Consider the following 16,146-nt stretch of genomic DNA (forward strand, 5'->3'; position numbering starts at 1 on the left):
ATCGCTGGATATGACTTGGTACACCCAAGATGGCTGCTATGGAATGTTAAGGTGTGTCACTGGGTATATGCAGCTGGTATTGTTCTTCAGTCAGTGGTCCAATGCCGTTTGATTGATTACATATTTACTATAGAACTGGCCAACATTACACCAGTTTTCTGTGGATTGTAATGCAACATCTTGGTGAGATTTTCACTGTGAGTAGAAGTCATTATTAGGATTATGGCAGCATTAGTCCTTGCAGTATTCATATTCTTAAAAGATTTTTCTGTCCCATGATCTCGCTGCTTTCGTAGCCACGGAGCATAAAATGCTTAATATGTTCACATTTTCACATGAAAATGGTTAAAGGTACTGAATATCTATCTATAAAAAGCACGTAGCTTCTGTCTGAAAATAGTGGTATTAGTCTCCAAAACCTGTATCACCCTTTACACAGGGCAAACCTTTTACTGACTAAAAATACCATTTCTTGCCTTCCAGACAGCCATCATCCTCCATTAATTTCAGAGCAGTTTCAAAACAATTCCCTCAACAATTTACACTGGCAAAATATAGAGACGATTAGTTCACTATGATGGATTGCAAAACAAGTTCAAGTCTCTGTTTGATATTCATACAGGGGTACATTAAAGTGAATGTCAGTGGCAACGTGGAAGAGAGGAGAACTCCTCATGGAGCGTAATGTCCACATGTTCTTTTCCATTCTTGTCATCTGAGGTCTGCCACAGGAAGTGGCTCTGATCCACCAGAAAGTGTCCTTTCTATGTATTTCTTTTGTGATTTTGACACCATGGGGATCTACTGTACATGACTCAAATCAATATAGGTGTATCCTGTATAGAGACTGTATGTATGTTTGTATAGGACTTATTATTGTATGCTGTTGGTTTGACCAAAACCTGGGTGTAACACCGCATGATATCAATGTTGTAAAACGGAGACGCACAGAAGATGCACAGACTGATGGTGATGATGTTGGTTCTTGTCAATAAATCATGTTTACAACTGCACTTAGAATACATGTTCTTAGTTTGGACCAAATGACCTTTCTTTATAGAAGGTAGTCAGTTTCCTACATTTTTATGATTTAAAGTTTGCTACTTTCAGGCCTACTGCTTTGTATGGATATGTTGGAAGACTAAACTTTGGCAGTTGTAAGAACCCTAGTTTTTTGTTTTTCAAAGATTCAAATGTTTATTTGTCACATACTCATATTTTAAATGTGTGCAGTGAAATGCAGAAGTGGCATACTCTAGAAGATGTGAGCAGTACAAAAATAAGGATTAGAAAACAAATATAAAGGCTAAAATCTCAAAGATATACAATTGTAAATAAATGTAATATGAGTATTAAAATGTGCAGATTACACAGTCTGGAGAAAAGTCATCATCCTCATGATCTGAGGAAAGAAACATGTTCTAATATGAAAGAATTTCATTACCAAAGACTCATGCTTCACTGTATATGCTGTGCATTTGACAAATACTAAACTTAAATAAATAAATTAGCACTATAAATACAGTTGATGCTTGAGCTGTTCACTGTGCAAATTGTGACCAGGCAGGAATTATTCCTTTAAAACTTCCTGTCATTGTGTTCAGAGTGCCTGTTCTTCAACTTGCTCAACACAACAGACTGAGAAACTGAGAACATTTGCCTGCCGCTGCGATCAATGCTGGACGTTTTATCATACTTTTTACTTTCTTCAGGAAACTTGGTAAGCTATAAGTAAGGTTGGTTTGCTACTCATCAAGCATTTACAATCATTCCACATCAAACCCGGCAGGTTCCTATCTTTTATTCCTGTCTCTGTTAAACCACCAATGAAATCTGTAGCCACAATTTTACAGTTCCTACAACAACTTTATTAGTTAAGTTTTGGGGAGTTTTGGCATTTCATGTTGTTCAGTTGCCTCTCCAACATGACAACAGAATTACAGGGAAGATTGTATTGAGTATTAACTCTACTATATAATACTAATTGAGTGTTATTGCTGATACTAAACTCAGTTATATATTTATTACCAGCTACAGAAAAAAGATTACTGCCAACCAATACTGATGGGAACACAAACATTGTTTGGAGAGATCACAGTAAAGTTCAAAACACACTGCAGTGTAGCCGCATGTCACATGACCATGTGCAGACACGGGACTTGCACACCATCATGACCACACAGCAGAGGTCAGTTTTCAGAGGAGTCAGTCTCTTCCGTGGAGCCGTCGCTTTCCACCTCCATCTTCCTCCTGTGGTGGATGTTCCTCCTCGGGGAGGCCTTCCTCTGCACCTCCTTCAGCCCCCCCACTGCACTGCCACTGCTGTTGCTGCTAGGACTCACTGAGATCTGAGCGATTCTGGACAGCACAGGACATGAAAATACATTTAGGGAGAAGAAGAGATGTTAGAAAAGAAGCCATTGAAAACAGAGAAGACAAAAAGTAAATAATAGAGAGGAGGGCAGTGAAATGAGAACAGCACAACAAAAGGAAAGAAAAATAAAAGCATGTTAAAATCTATTGGGCTGTTGTGATCCCAGTCACCCTGTACAGTACAGTACAGTTTGTATGTATGTGCCTGTTGATACAGGTGTGTGCGTGTGCTCTTACAGTTTGTCCAGTTCCTGGTCCATCTCTGGGTCAATGAGCAAGTCTGCCTTGCTGGGTAATGCTCCTGCAGACAGAGGGAAGAAAGAGAAGATTCAGGTTGGTTCAAGAGGTTCCATAATGCACACAAGCTGCTCATAGAGGTGGTGTGGCGCGGGAATTATGGAGACATTTGCGTACATCCTTATGTATTTTACCCCCACTCGATTTTTTCTTTCAAATCTCTTCATTGGTTTTGCAAAGAAAAACAATTACTGTTAAAATGGTATGAATGGTCTAGATGTTCTGTGATTATTAGGGCTGTGCAATATGGCGATATATATATCCAACGAGGGTTAAAATGAAGGGCAACTGGACTTGGTTGAAGATACTGGAAGACGTTTCGTCCCTCATCCAAAGGACTTCTTCAGTTCTGACTGACTGGCAGGGAAACTCAGCTATTTAACCTCAGTGGGGTCGTTGGCCCGGGTCATCGATACCGCTGGTTCGTTAGTGTTCCTTGTTGCTGTGGCGACAGTCGTTACAGTCGTTAGGACTACCTGTGGCCAAGACTGAACGACCATCGTTGGTATCTTCACCTGAGGCCAATAGGTTACGTTTGTTGAGTTTCCTGGGAAGTGATGAAAGGACAGCATTGTAAGTGGGGGATAAGTGGTGGCGTAGACCCCCTCCCCTGTTCAATGACGGCTTCTCGACCCTGGTGTAGATGCTTCCTTGACACCTCTTTCAAACCATCCATCTTCTCTGTCTAAAATGTGCACCTGGTGGTCCTCAAACGAGTGTCCTCTGTCCTTCAGATGTAAGTAGACTGCAGAGTCTTGACCTGAGGAGTTGGCCCTTCTGTGTTGAGCCATGCGTTTGTGTAGTGGTTGTTTAGTCTCCCCAATATACAGGTCTGTGCATTCCTCACTGCATTGGACCGCATACACTAGATTGCTTTTCTTGTGTTTGGGTGTGCGGTCTTTGGGGTGGACCAGCATCTGTCTTAGTGTGTTCTTGGGTTTAAACCCAAGAACACACTAAGACAGATGCTGGTCTGGTTTAAACCCAAGAACATTTTAGACAGAGAAGATGGATGGTTTGAAAGAGGCGTCAAGGAAGCATCTACACCAGGGTGGAGAAGCCGTCATTGAACAGGGGAGGGGGTCTACGCCACCACTTATCCCCCACTTACAATGCTGTCCTTTCATCACTTCCCAGGAAACTCAACAAACGTAACCTATTGGCCTCAGGTGAAGATACCAACGATGGTCGTTCAGTCTTGGCCACCGGTAGTCTTAACGACTGTAACGACTGTCGTCACAGCAACCAGGAACACTAACGAACCAGCGGTATCGATGACCCGGGCCAACGACCCCACTGAGGTTAAATAGCTGAGTTTCCCTGCCAGTCAGTCAGAACTGAAGAAGTCCTTTGGATGAGGGACGAAACGTCTTCCAGTAGCTTCAACCAAGTCCAGTTGCCCTTCATTTTAACCCTCGTTGGATAACTATGACCTGGATGACTGAGAATCTTCATAGACATCGGCAATATATATAGTTTGACGATAGCAAAACGTCTATTGTTTAAAATGATGCTCTATCCTTTATTTCACTGTGTCGCAAATTCAACACTTTATGAGGGGACAACGCTTTGCACCGCTGTGAAGTTAGTTTTATGTTGGATATTTGCAGTGTTTTCCATTAATTAACTTAATTAGTCTAACTTAACAGTCTAATTTGTTCCGTCATAGTTTCAAAATGAAGCGAAAATATTTTTACACTTTTTATAACAACAATAACATTGCTAACGGATACACATGTGACAACGTCCAGTTTTCAAAATAAGGTGTTAACACAACGTATATACAGTATGGAAATAACATTAATTGGATTATATTCACAGGAAGTATAAAACACGTTAAATTTGTCCATTAAAAGTTAAAAAGACAATAAATTTTAGGGAAATTACTTACTTATTATTCCTTTATTTAGGGATGCTGTAAAACCATTAAATAAATACGTTGGCTTTTTTGCTGTGTCATCAAATTGTTTACTAGAGCACAAAATTGTTAAAAAAAATAGTGCAAAGTTCCTCATAGATCTTGCCTATTTATTTTGCTTTCAAAGTGCACCAGATTAATGCATTAAACCCAAATGGCAAGTTAAGCACGAGAGGCTTTGTTGACGATGTGAAGCCATTGCAGTTTGGTTGGGTTTAGATACCGAAAGGTAACCCTGTCAGGTAACGTTAAATGACCTGCCCACGGACATTCAGCTTACTTTCTAGTTCACCAAGACGTGCTGTTGTTTTAGCAGCAGGAGAGCTGTATCGCTGTCTGGAGCTGCTGTGCTGCTCTGGGACTGTCTCGTCCTCTCACATTTACTTTGCAGCAGCTAGTAGCAACAGTTTGCAAACCCACAGCCTAGCTAACATTAGTTACAGTACTTGCTGTGTCGTTGTTCACTCTGTATCATGGTATTTGTCCTGGTGTTGGATTTCTCCGGAATAGCTTATCCCACTTTTATGATGCAAAGAAAAATCACGAGTTCATAATAGTTAATTCAATTTACAAAAAATGTTCTATATCAGGATATGCATCATTATTGGGATATGAAATGACCTATATGAGATTAGTCTTATCGCACAGCCCAGTGATTACCAAAATGTACGTAATTGGGGACATGACCAGAAAATGTGCACATAGTCAGGTGATAGTTTACATCATTAAATCACTTCTGTCTGGAAAAATCTTAGCTAATTTTGTATTAGTGAAGTGGGCTCTGTTCAAAATCTTACATTGCAGCAGGTTGTGCCAGGCACATATCGACGAGTTATGTACAAGGTCTAGTATGCGTCTTCATTGCTCGTCTGACATGGTAATCCTGAGGTCCTGGTCCCAGACAGCCATTAGAGAATCCAAACATGCTGGGTTTATTTTAAAAATGAGATTATACATAACTGAGAAGAGCCCCTTTTTGTTGGTGTCAAGTGTCAAGATGGATTCTATTACAGAATCTGGGGGGCGGTTAGGAAAGTGGGGGAATCGATTTTGTACAAAAAGCCAAATTTGAAAGAAGTGGAATAGAGGAGTATTTGGCAAGTTTAATTTCACTGATAAGTCCGCAAACGAGGTAAAGACACCTTTAGAGTACATGCCATTAATGGACTGGAGGCCCTTGTGTGACCAAGACCGAAAAATTCTTTTGTCACAGTTGCACACTTATCAAGGCATAAGGATTAAAAATAATAATAGAAAGTAGGTAGAATAAAGAATACATAAATATCCATCCATCCATCGTCAACCGCTTATCCTGTGTACAGGGTCGCGGGGGGCTGGAGCCAAGCCCAGCTGCCATCGGGCGAAAGGCGGGGTACACCCTGGACAGGTCGCCAAACCATCGCAGGGCCACACATAGACGACAACAACAACCGCTCACAATCACAGTCACCAATCAACCTAGGCTGCATGTCTTTGGATGGTGGGAGCAAGCCGGACCCCCCGGAGAGAACCCACGCAGATGCGGGGAGAACATGCAAACTCCACACAGAAAGGCCTGGGACGACCGGGGTTCGAGCCCACGACCTTCTTGCTGTGAGGCGACAGTGCTAACCACTGCATCAAATACATAAATATATATTTTATAATTATGCTCTTAAAGAAAAATATAAAAGGAGTGTAGGTATGTATAATATTTACATTATTAAAGAATAGTTACGGTTTAAAAGAATTGTTATGGTAGAACAGTACTAGTGAATAAATAGCAGCAGAATAGCAGCAGAGATTATCGCACATTAATCATTAAAACAGATAATATCGCACATAAACAGATAATAAGGTCCAGTTTAATAACTAACTAAGGGCCCCCCGTGTGTCAACCACTTAAAGGGAGGATTATAGAGTTTGGGGGGATGAGTCTTGCACTGAAAGTGCCCCTGTGCGTAAGCAGCACATCATGGAGTGGGTGGAAGACCTTGTCCAAGATAACATGTAGCTTAGACAGAATCCTCTTCTCTGACACCACCGACAAGAGTGTCCAGCTTCACCCCCCCAGTGTCACTGGCCTTGCGAATCAGTTTGCGAGTCAATTAGGAAATTGATTCTCTGCATTTAACTCATCTCTCAAGGGAGTGCCACTATGCAGTGCCCGGGGACAAAGTCCAGATCTTTCCCATTGTCACTGGTCAATGGCATTAACTGGGGAAGAAAGGAGATGTAAGTGACTTTGAATGTGGCATGGTTGTTGGTGCCAGACGGGCTGGTCTGAGTATTTCAGAAACTGCTGATCTACTGGGATTTTCACGCACAACCATCTCTAGGGTTTACAGAGAATGGTCTGAAAAAAAGAAAATATCCTGTGAGTGGCAGTTGTGTGGACGAAAATGTTTCGTTGATGACCGAGGTCAGAGGATAATGGGCAGACTGGTTTGAGATGACAGAAACGCAACAGTAACTCAAATAACCACTCGTTACAACCAAAGTATGCAGAACACCATCTCTGAACGGACAACACATCGAACCTTGAAGCAGATGGGCTACAGCAGCAGAAGACCACGCCGGGGGCCACTCCTGTCAGCTAATTAACTTTTCAACGATATTATATTTTTCTGAGATGCACCTGTAGTCTACTTACGTTTTTAGGAAGGCCATATTATTCTCCTAGTATCTCCTACATACGAGTTTCTGCGCACTTTGGCTTTACTCAGTCTTTGTTGCATCTCAACATCTGTGCTGTCATAGCAGTGTCAATTTTCTTTTCTATTCTTTGGAGATTGGAGGAGACTTCTTTTTTGCTGTCCTCAATTGCTATGAATCTCTTTTCCATTGTGAATTCACCTGCCATTGTTTAGCACACAGTAAGACTGTTCAAGCGAGCATTTCAAAAAACATACTCTTAAAGCTCTGTAGGATTAATGCTCAGTTCAGTTTCAAATCTTTTGTTTTGTATATTACATGTTCTTTTCAACACATTCTAATGTCATTAAATGACCACTGAGTGTCATAGAATGTAGTACTTGTAAATATTTTAAAGGTAGTGTGAAAATACTGGTTAAGGACAATCAGGCATTGAGCTGTGAGGCATTGAATGTGGCCAGTAATGGCAGTGCTTGCTTGGTTAATATCTTGTACTGATGGGTGGTATATTTTTGCACAGGGATTCCTGATGTTATGTTTTATATGGGGGGTTATTATTGTTTTGGGAGAGTTTGTTAATTTGAGTCTTAGTTTGGTACATGTGGTTTGATTTATTAAAGCCAAGGTTTGGATTTATTATTTATCTTTTATCGTAATAACCTGCGCACTACTGGCCCCTGCCCAGGGACTGCAGTTGAGAATGACTATTTAGCTATGTTTGGTACAATACATATATTGTGCATTATCCCTGTCAAATAAACAAAAATAAATCAAATAAAAAGTTCAGTATGACTTTAGACAGACAGGCTCTAGTGCAGTGCTCACACATGCACATCCTTTCAATCTGCCATCTTATCTACAGAGAATTATTGCAAATATGAGAACATATCTAATTTTAACAACATTTTGTATGTGGTAGCAGTAGTAGTTGCATTAGTAGTATTAGCAGCAGTAGGGTAATTTTTAATGTTAAACTTACCAATAGTTTGGTTGACTGTCTCATGTTTAGCCAGGCTCATTAGGAAGCTGTAGTAAGAGACTTTGTCCGTCTGTTCCAGTGCTTCCCTCATACAGGACCTGGGGGGATGACTGCACACAGACACAAAAAGCTCAAGTCAGCTAAAATACACACACAACACTACTCCTGTTTGTGTTCAGCTGCTGCATACTCAGATCAGGGCCACTGCTTGACATTTTAGTGTCCTAATCCAGATAGCCACTAGCACCCCAGAGGAAATTTCTTTTCATATTAAAATAATTCTCATTATCATCATAACATTTAATTAAATTTTATTCATCCTCACTAAACTTCTAGTCATCTCATCACCACTGTACACAGCAGACACACAGGTGGATTTATGGAACCTTTGGTAGCATACTGTACAGTACATTTGTACACTTGTAGTCAAGACCGCCCAAACCAAGACCAAGTCAACACCAGAGTTTATCGAGACCGAGACAAGTCCAAGACTTTTAGGGGCTGAAACCGAGTCAAGACCAAGACCAGTTCCCCACATTACATGACACACAATAAAATGTGGAACGAGATCATAGGTGCTTCTCAAATAGATCTGAAAAATCCACATTCCCATTAAAAACACCCACATACAAACACTAAGAGCTGAAATCAATTTAAACATCGTTATTTAACACTCCTTTCCCATGTTTACCATCCCCTTAACAACAGAGCTGGGCGATATGGCCAAACATGTTATCACGATAAATAACGCCATATCATTCGAAGTAGATAATTAACACGATAAATGTCAAATTGTTATTTCTTTCAAATTTAAAGGCACGTTGTCACCACATGCCCAGTCCTCAGTCTCTAATAAACTATCTGCATTTGCTACTTTACGCAATATGTTAACTACATTAGGTAGCTGGTGCACCTGGCTGGTGGCAAATAACCGACAAGGAACCAGGAACAGCAACTGAAACTAGTGCCTTGAGAGTGTATACATAAATAAGCTTGATAACTCTGCTAACGTCACGTACACATAGCTTACCTTTCTTTAAGCAGTTTTTCTAAGTAGCAATAAAACTTAGTAACCTGTTGCCAGCCGTCTCCGTAAGGTTCCACTGCAGAATTTACAGATTGCAGTGTGGTTTTTTCTGAATGCCGTTTTACAGCTTGATTATTTATAGTTTAGATAGCTAAATGTTATTATGAAGACATTGCTGACATATCCTCCTGCTCCCAGGCAGCCTGACCTTCTCCTGTCTCCCCCATTCTCTCTCGGAGTGCGAGTCAAGTGAAGGGGGGGGGGGCAGCCATTAACAATATGCCAGTTGCTCTGTGCCAACCAATCCACGTTTTTACCAGTTGAAATATGGAGTTTGTAGTATTGCACTTGCCAAAAAGACAGGGTATTGCTCAATCAGTCCTTATTACAAGTTGCAATACATTTAAATGGCCAACACAGCGCCAATTCAGTTTTACACTTGCCAAAAGAACGATTCTACCTCACTACTTGTGACTATGAGTTTCTCAAAATAAATTGATTTTAGTCATGAGCGTTACATTTGAGTTACGGCTGATTATAGCTCACCCAGTCCTTTCAACCTGTTGAAATACATTTAAAGGGCCAATACACCCAGTAACAAGTAGTCGCTCTGCGCTTCTCATGTCAACAGACACGGAGACAAGCGCTCCGCGAGTAATCAGAAGGTGCTCTATAGTAACCATGGCAACGGGTTCTGTGCGCTACTGTATTCCTACTTAGCCTAACTTAAAGTAAAACTATAAGTAACGTTAGTTGATAGGCTATATTATTATATATATATTATTCATATAGCTGATCAATCTAGTCATACAAACACCCTCCTGTTAATGTCCTGGTAACTGTTCAGAGAACAACTACATTTCAGGGAAATCACGGCGAGGATCAGTCTCTCATCCATCTTCTTTTTGTGCTGTGCGTCGCGTAGGCTACAGAAAATTCAAGTCAATTCAACGTGTGCGTGAGACGAGCACGACCGTGACAGTAGCAAATAAAGCTAAACTGTACATACAGATAAGATTTTTTGTATTTAGGGCCGAATACATGACTTTAGTAAACATGTAGAAAATAATTTATTTCATTTGTAAAACTTTTTTATAAAAATATACTTGTTCTAAGAATTGTAGATCAGAGAATGAGTTTTAACACCTTCTGATATATTAGAATTAATAGTAATTTACTATACAAGTCTACATTATGTTTACTGAAATTCTGATAATTATTAATTTATTATTTAGAGAGTGTGTTGTTGCCATATATTGTACATTGTCTCTCTCGACTTCCATTTTCTGGCAGTTATGTGGTTTCTTGTAAAGAGCAGGTTTCTAGACTGGGTGTCTGATCCCAGTGAGTGAGGGCCGTATGGTTTATGTGTTTCACCTGTGTTTGAACCTGTCACAGAGGGCGTCTATACACTGAGCCAGGGTGGACGGCTCCACCCCGTCCTGCTGCTGCTCCTCCTTGTCGTTCTCCTCTGCAGTCACAGAGGGGAGCTGCTCAATGGAGGTGGACGTGGGGACGATCACAGTGTTAGGACTCTTCCCTGATAACAGATCGTGGTAGATCACCAGCACGCTGTCCAGGAACTCTACAGAAACAGGGGACAAAGAGTAGCTGGAAATGGGTTTTGACTGCTAACCTTATCGTTCATCCAAAATTAAATTTAACTCCATGGGGTCCACTTCGGATATAATGATTCCCCCCTCACTACTGCTAGTTAGTAATTATTTTCATATCAGATATCTGACCACAGAGATCATTCCAGTATGGTTTACAAGACGTTTCCTAAACAGAGTCACATTTTCTCTCTGTCCTAAGGTGAGCAAAGCTTCTCATCCTAAAACAATTTGAATCAACAATCAGATAGTTTTACCCCATAATGACTAAATATTCAATCAGTCCATATTGAAAGTTCGGTCTTATTAAACATAAGCAGAACATATCAGTTTCTAACAGCCTCCACTCAAAATATTGGTATAGGAATCCAACTAGAGAGCATCAAATTGTCCCTTTAAAGTTACTCTTTAAAACTTGGTTCAATCGGGGCGGCAGTAGGATTAGGCTGGGAACTGGAGGGTCGGCGGTTTGAATCCAGCTCAGACCAGTTGCAGAGTTGCGAAGTGTGGACTGGTAGCTGGGGAGGTGCCAGTTCACCTTCTGGGCACTACCGAAGGTGGCCTTGAGCAAGCCCCTGAACCCCTAACTGAACTGTGAGTGGCAGCCCCCTCACTCTGACATCTCCCCGAGTGTTACTGATATGGGTCCTGTCTGTGTGTGTTTCAAACTTGTGTGTATATTACCAACAATATTTCCCCTTGTGGGATTAATAAAGTATATCTTCTTCGTTTTGAGAAATAATAGGAAACTAATGCTTATCGCTGACACAGAAACAGTAGTTTCTATTGTACCTTGGTAGTAGAACTGCAGCTGGAAGGCATAAAGAAAATCGGAAAAAGACATCAGACAATCTATGGCGTCGTCCATCAGAGCAATTCTATAGGAGAGTAAGAGAAACACATGATCAGTCTACTGTCAACCAGATCAGCCCAGTGGTGATGTATGCAACATGAAAACAAATGTAAAAATATTGCCTGATAAATGTGAAGGTCAGAGGGAGAAGATTCTGCACACCATGACCAAGAAATAATATTACATTTTTACAACACTGCAACAGACACGCACTGTTTCTGTATTCCAAGTAGTGAGTTATGAATGTAAATAAAAATGTTACACTTAACGTAATCTTTGAGCCCAACTAACTTTCAACCTATTCAATGCTCGCTTCTCTGCTAAAGTTCCTTTTTACAGCATGAGAGCCAGCGCAAAGCCTCTCTACCATTCTTCATCAGCAGAGCGGCCGGACCACTGGTTATCAGCTATGTGTCTCTGTCCAGCACTGGACTGCTAAAACTACGTGTGGGGATTAGCAGCTACGAGCCAGGCTAAATTAGTTTAAGAAACCAAATACGTTTCAGAACAAAAATCAGGAAACGGTAACACAGGTAAAGCCAGCATATCACAAGCATCATATTAGATAAAAGTACAGGCATGAACTGTGCGATGTCCCAGACAGCAAGTATTGCTCTAAATATTCCAACTGCTCCCTTTTCCGATACTAAAATCAATATTCTTTATGTTGAAACGCTTGATATCTTGGACACTGTGACATCAAATTGGACAAATACCATTCTCAATTACACCCTTAAGATCACGCAAGGCAAATATATGGACAAAAACACTGTGCACATCTACAGAGAAATACAGAAAGCAACAACAATTAAATCCACACCTGAATGGGCAAAATATCTATACACAGCACCTAGAAGGAGGAGGAGGAGTTTGGCCACTGATTTCTTTAGGTATCTACAAATTAGACCATTACTGAACAAACATGGGGAAACCAATAAAAGTTTCTCAATTCAATGGAATCACATGACTACTTTTACAAGAAACAAAAGTGGGAGGCACAATTTGGAAACAAAATCTCTGTGCCGACATCTGTTATGAATCACATCAAGAAACTTGCTTTAAAAGCTGGAGAGAATTTAAATGGAAGCTATAGGGAAGATATTTTAGAACACCTCACACAGCAGGGAAGACTGGGTCATCATCTTTCCACAGCAGCTGGAGGAATTGGTTCCAATATTATCTTTTTTTTTTTTTTATGTAATACAGGTCAATAATGAGAACTGGGACATGATAATAAAGTGGTTGTTGTAGCCAATTTCGGTGTGTGCTATATGTTGTGTGTTAGTGGTAAGTTGTATAGGGGTTGACGCTCTTCCACCTGCACACCAGGGGGCATGGGCAGGGAATCAGAGTGTTAACAGTGGCTATATGAGGAAGTCACAGGTGAAAAGCGAGAGGGAATTACGATCTGGGGAAGCCACACAATTTTTCAACCATGCATGTGTGTATCTTGGTGATGGATTTTGTCATGTCCTTCCGTTAGCATCATGTTTACTGTTTTTTGCATATGTACGAGCTCCGTTTACGTCATTATGCAAGCAGCAGTGTTTTGTAAGTAATTTTATTCTGCACAACATAAAGTGTTAACTGCATGCCGTGGCAGACCTGATTTTTTGCATCATTACTCTGCTTCAATGGACGGATCACGCCGATGTTGGGAAGGCAGAAGCACAGCGCTCCAGCTGATTCCACTCAGTGAATGCCGACAAGAGAAACTGGACACGAAATGAAAGTAGGCTAAAGCAACACCAAAGAATAACCGTTGGATTGTTTTGGAATTGTTTTAAGCTGCGTGAAATAGATTGGACTTCTCACAATTAGGATACAGGTAAATCATGCTTCAATTCTAAAATAAAGCTTTCGGTAGCTTGCCTAAATCATTATCAAAATGAGTAACGTGGATTTAAATGCACCTGTCAATCAAAGCGAAATGGAGAATGAACTTGGTAAAAGACCAGTTAAACTCACGGTTAAAGCTTTGGAAGAGAGGAGGGAGGGCGTTTCCCAAACTTTGTCTGAGGGGAGGTCCGCAGTCTCAGACTATGAAAACCCCTGATGTAGACTGTTTATATTGGGAAATGTGAATAATAAAAAAGGGGAAGGGTGTAGTGTGTTGTCTGTGGTATGGCAGTATACTGACCTGGCTGCATTCTGCACCAACTCCACGGGGAAGTCTGGACACAATAACTGCAGTAGAGACCGGAACTCCAGCACGGACAGTAAGTCTGGAGTACAACAAGCCATAAAACTAACTTTAGTTACAGAATACACATCAATGAACCACTGATTTCAAAGCAATGGTGGGGTTTGCAAGTCAATTAATACATATTTGGCAACTGATGACAGTACACTACTGTGTATTCCTATTATTAATTCACTTAAAAAGTCAGTTCAGGACTTCCGATACGAGTCTTATGTTATAATACATACCTAGCCTTATACAAAGGTGAAAGTGCATTTATTCAATTACTTTCACCATGTAACCATCATCAAAAGAGAAAATGTACTATTCTGATTATTTCTGGCTCGCACTCACCTCCACTCTTGCCGATCTGTCTGAAGCATCTCCAGAAGACTCTGATGAAGGAGACTCTATTATGAGGAGTGGCCCTGATATAGCTATACTCTCTAAAGAGGATGTGGTTACTGTTCTTCACACTGCTGAAACTACACACACACACACACACACACACACATTAAAAAAGAAGGAAACTCCACTCTATCTCAAAATCCATGTAATCAGTTAGATAAAAATGATACACAAGATGCACTAAATTGCATTTACTTCCATCAATGATCTTAGTTAGCATGGACAGTCCTGAAATAGAAATTTGATCTAGTTTTGTAGAGATGTTCCACTGTTTAGATTACATCAGCTACATGCTGTACATTCAGAACAAAAGTGGTAAAGATGAATGTGTATCACTGGCTTTTTGCATCACATTTACACATATACAGTAAGCATGAACTGTATATTTGATCATCTATTTCATTATTTGAACATTTCAGAAGACCACAGAAGTGTGATCAGATGTGCAAACATATATTGTTACACATTAGCATATATTAGCACTGGTTTGGGATACGTTTGGAAACTAGCCACGACAATGGTAATAGAATAAATATGGCTATACACTGTAGACCTACCATTGGACAACCTGTTTATGGGGGGTTTGCGCTTTGCAACATGCAAATACATGTTAATTTGTAGTGAATCTCCAGTTTTATTATGTTCTGTCCATTTCACCTTTGTGGACGTATGACGTATGTAATTTAAAAATGTTTTCCCATGTCAGCTGTTCAGGCCTACAGGAGATCCCTCCCTGTAACTGTACATGTGTGTGTGTCGAGTGTAACATACTATTCAGCGAAGTAGCGTATCACCCCAAACTGGATGTATTCCTCTTTATGTTCCAGCAGCTGGGTCACGGCATCATTCAGGTAAAACAACACATTGCTGTCCGCTGGAACAAAAATTAACACAAGCACGGATATAAAGACACAACTGTATCAGTTAGCTGACAGTTTCAAGAACGTGATTGGCAATGCGCTGATTTTGAATGAGACAGATCGCTGAATAGATATCTCACGATTGTATAATTAAAATGAGCACAAATATGAGTTAGCTAAAGAGCTAAACTGCACAGCTAACACAACCTACCGAGATATTCGTCAACGGGAGCGGTGGAATTAAAACGGTTCATTGTGTGCGTCCTTCGTTGAAACGAACATTAATACATTTAAAACGTAAGGTTATGTAGCTATACTCGGAGAACTGTCTAGCTGCGTATGTTACACTTAATCATTTCATTTCATTTCTGTAGCCGTGGGCTGTTGCTAGCTACCATAGCACTGTTGGCTTCTGGGAAACAGCCGGATGTTGTGAGTTACATTAATTAAATCCCCCGAACAACACAACATAGAATAGTTCCTCTGTTGTTTTCCATAATAATAATCATCATTATAATTAGGAAATAATAACCTTAAGTTGTAGGTTCATTAGCTTGTGTTATTTTTCATTTAAATGCTGTGTTTGTGTTTTAGGCTTATTATTACTATTTCAGTAACATGTCTGTTACATTTAAGCTTAGTTGTGTTGTTTCTGGACTTCAGAGAGAATTAAATAAAACTGTGACATCTCATGTCTCTGTCTGTGAGTCTGTGCTTGCAAGATAAGAACTACAGTACTCTCAAAGCCACACTTTATTCTGTTTTGTAGGCGATGCCTGCTCGGCATAGAGAGCAATCACCATTTAGAGTTGTTGGTAGAGAACGTGGAATGTAAGCCTGTTTACAATGGCATTCAAAAAACTAAAATGGTTTTCTGTACTTGAGTGTGCTGCTACATTTAAGTTAAGAATTGTCCAACAGATTTTACAGAATATGGTGGTCTTTTCAACACTGTGTTTACAGTGGCTCCAGATGTGTCAGTAGTTCAGAACCCAATTTTAG

The 16,146-nt window shown here is 40.3% G+C and overlaps 1 protein-coding gene across 1 annotated transcript; it reads right to left on the reverse strand.

Annotated features, from left to right (window-relative positions):
• Positions 1-1,786: 1,786 nt before the first annotated feature.
• On the reverse strand, positions 1,787-15,577 carry cunh11orf49 (chromosome unknown C11orf49 homolog). Its single transcript, XM_038706347.1, has 9 exons — positions 15,356-15,577; positions 15,056-15,158; positions 14,231-14,361; positions 13,835-13,919; positions 11,634-11,719; positions 10,606-10,813; positions 8,202-8,311; positions 2,611-2,674; positions 1,787-2,358 (listed from the first exon to the last, which is right to left on the reverse strand). The coding sequence occupies exons 1-9, from the start codon at positions 15,396-15,398 to the stop codon at positions 2,190-2,192; spliced, it is 999 nt and encodes a 332-aa protein (XP_038562275.1). The 5' UTR covers positions 15,399-15,577; the 3' UTR covers positions 1,787-2,189.
• Positions 15,578-16,146: the final 569 nt, after the last annotated feature.

This window comes from Micropterus salmoides, unplaced genomic scaffold (genome assembly GCF_014851395.1).
Source record: "Micropterus salmoides isolate LMB-PRFRI ecotype aquatic unplaced genomic scaffold, ASM1485139v1 Ms_hic_scaffold_8, whole genome shotgun sequence".
In the NCBI taxonomy this organism is placed as follows: Eukaryota; Metazoa; Chordata; class Actinopteri; order Centrarchiformes; family Centrarchidae; genus Micropterus; species Micropterus salmoides.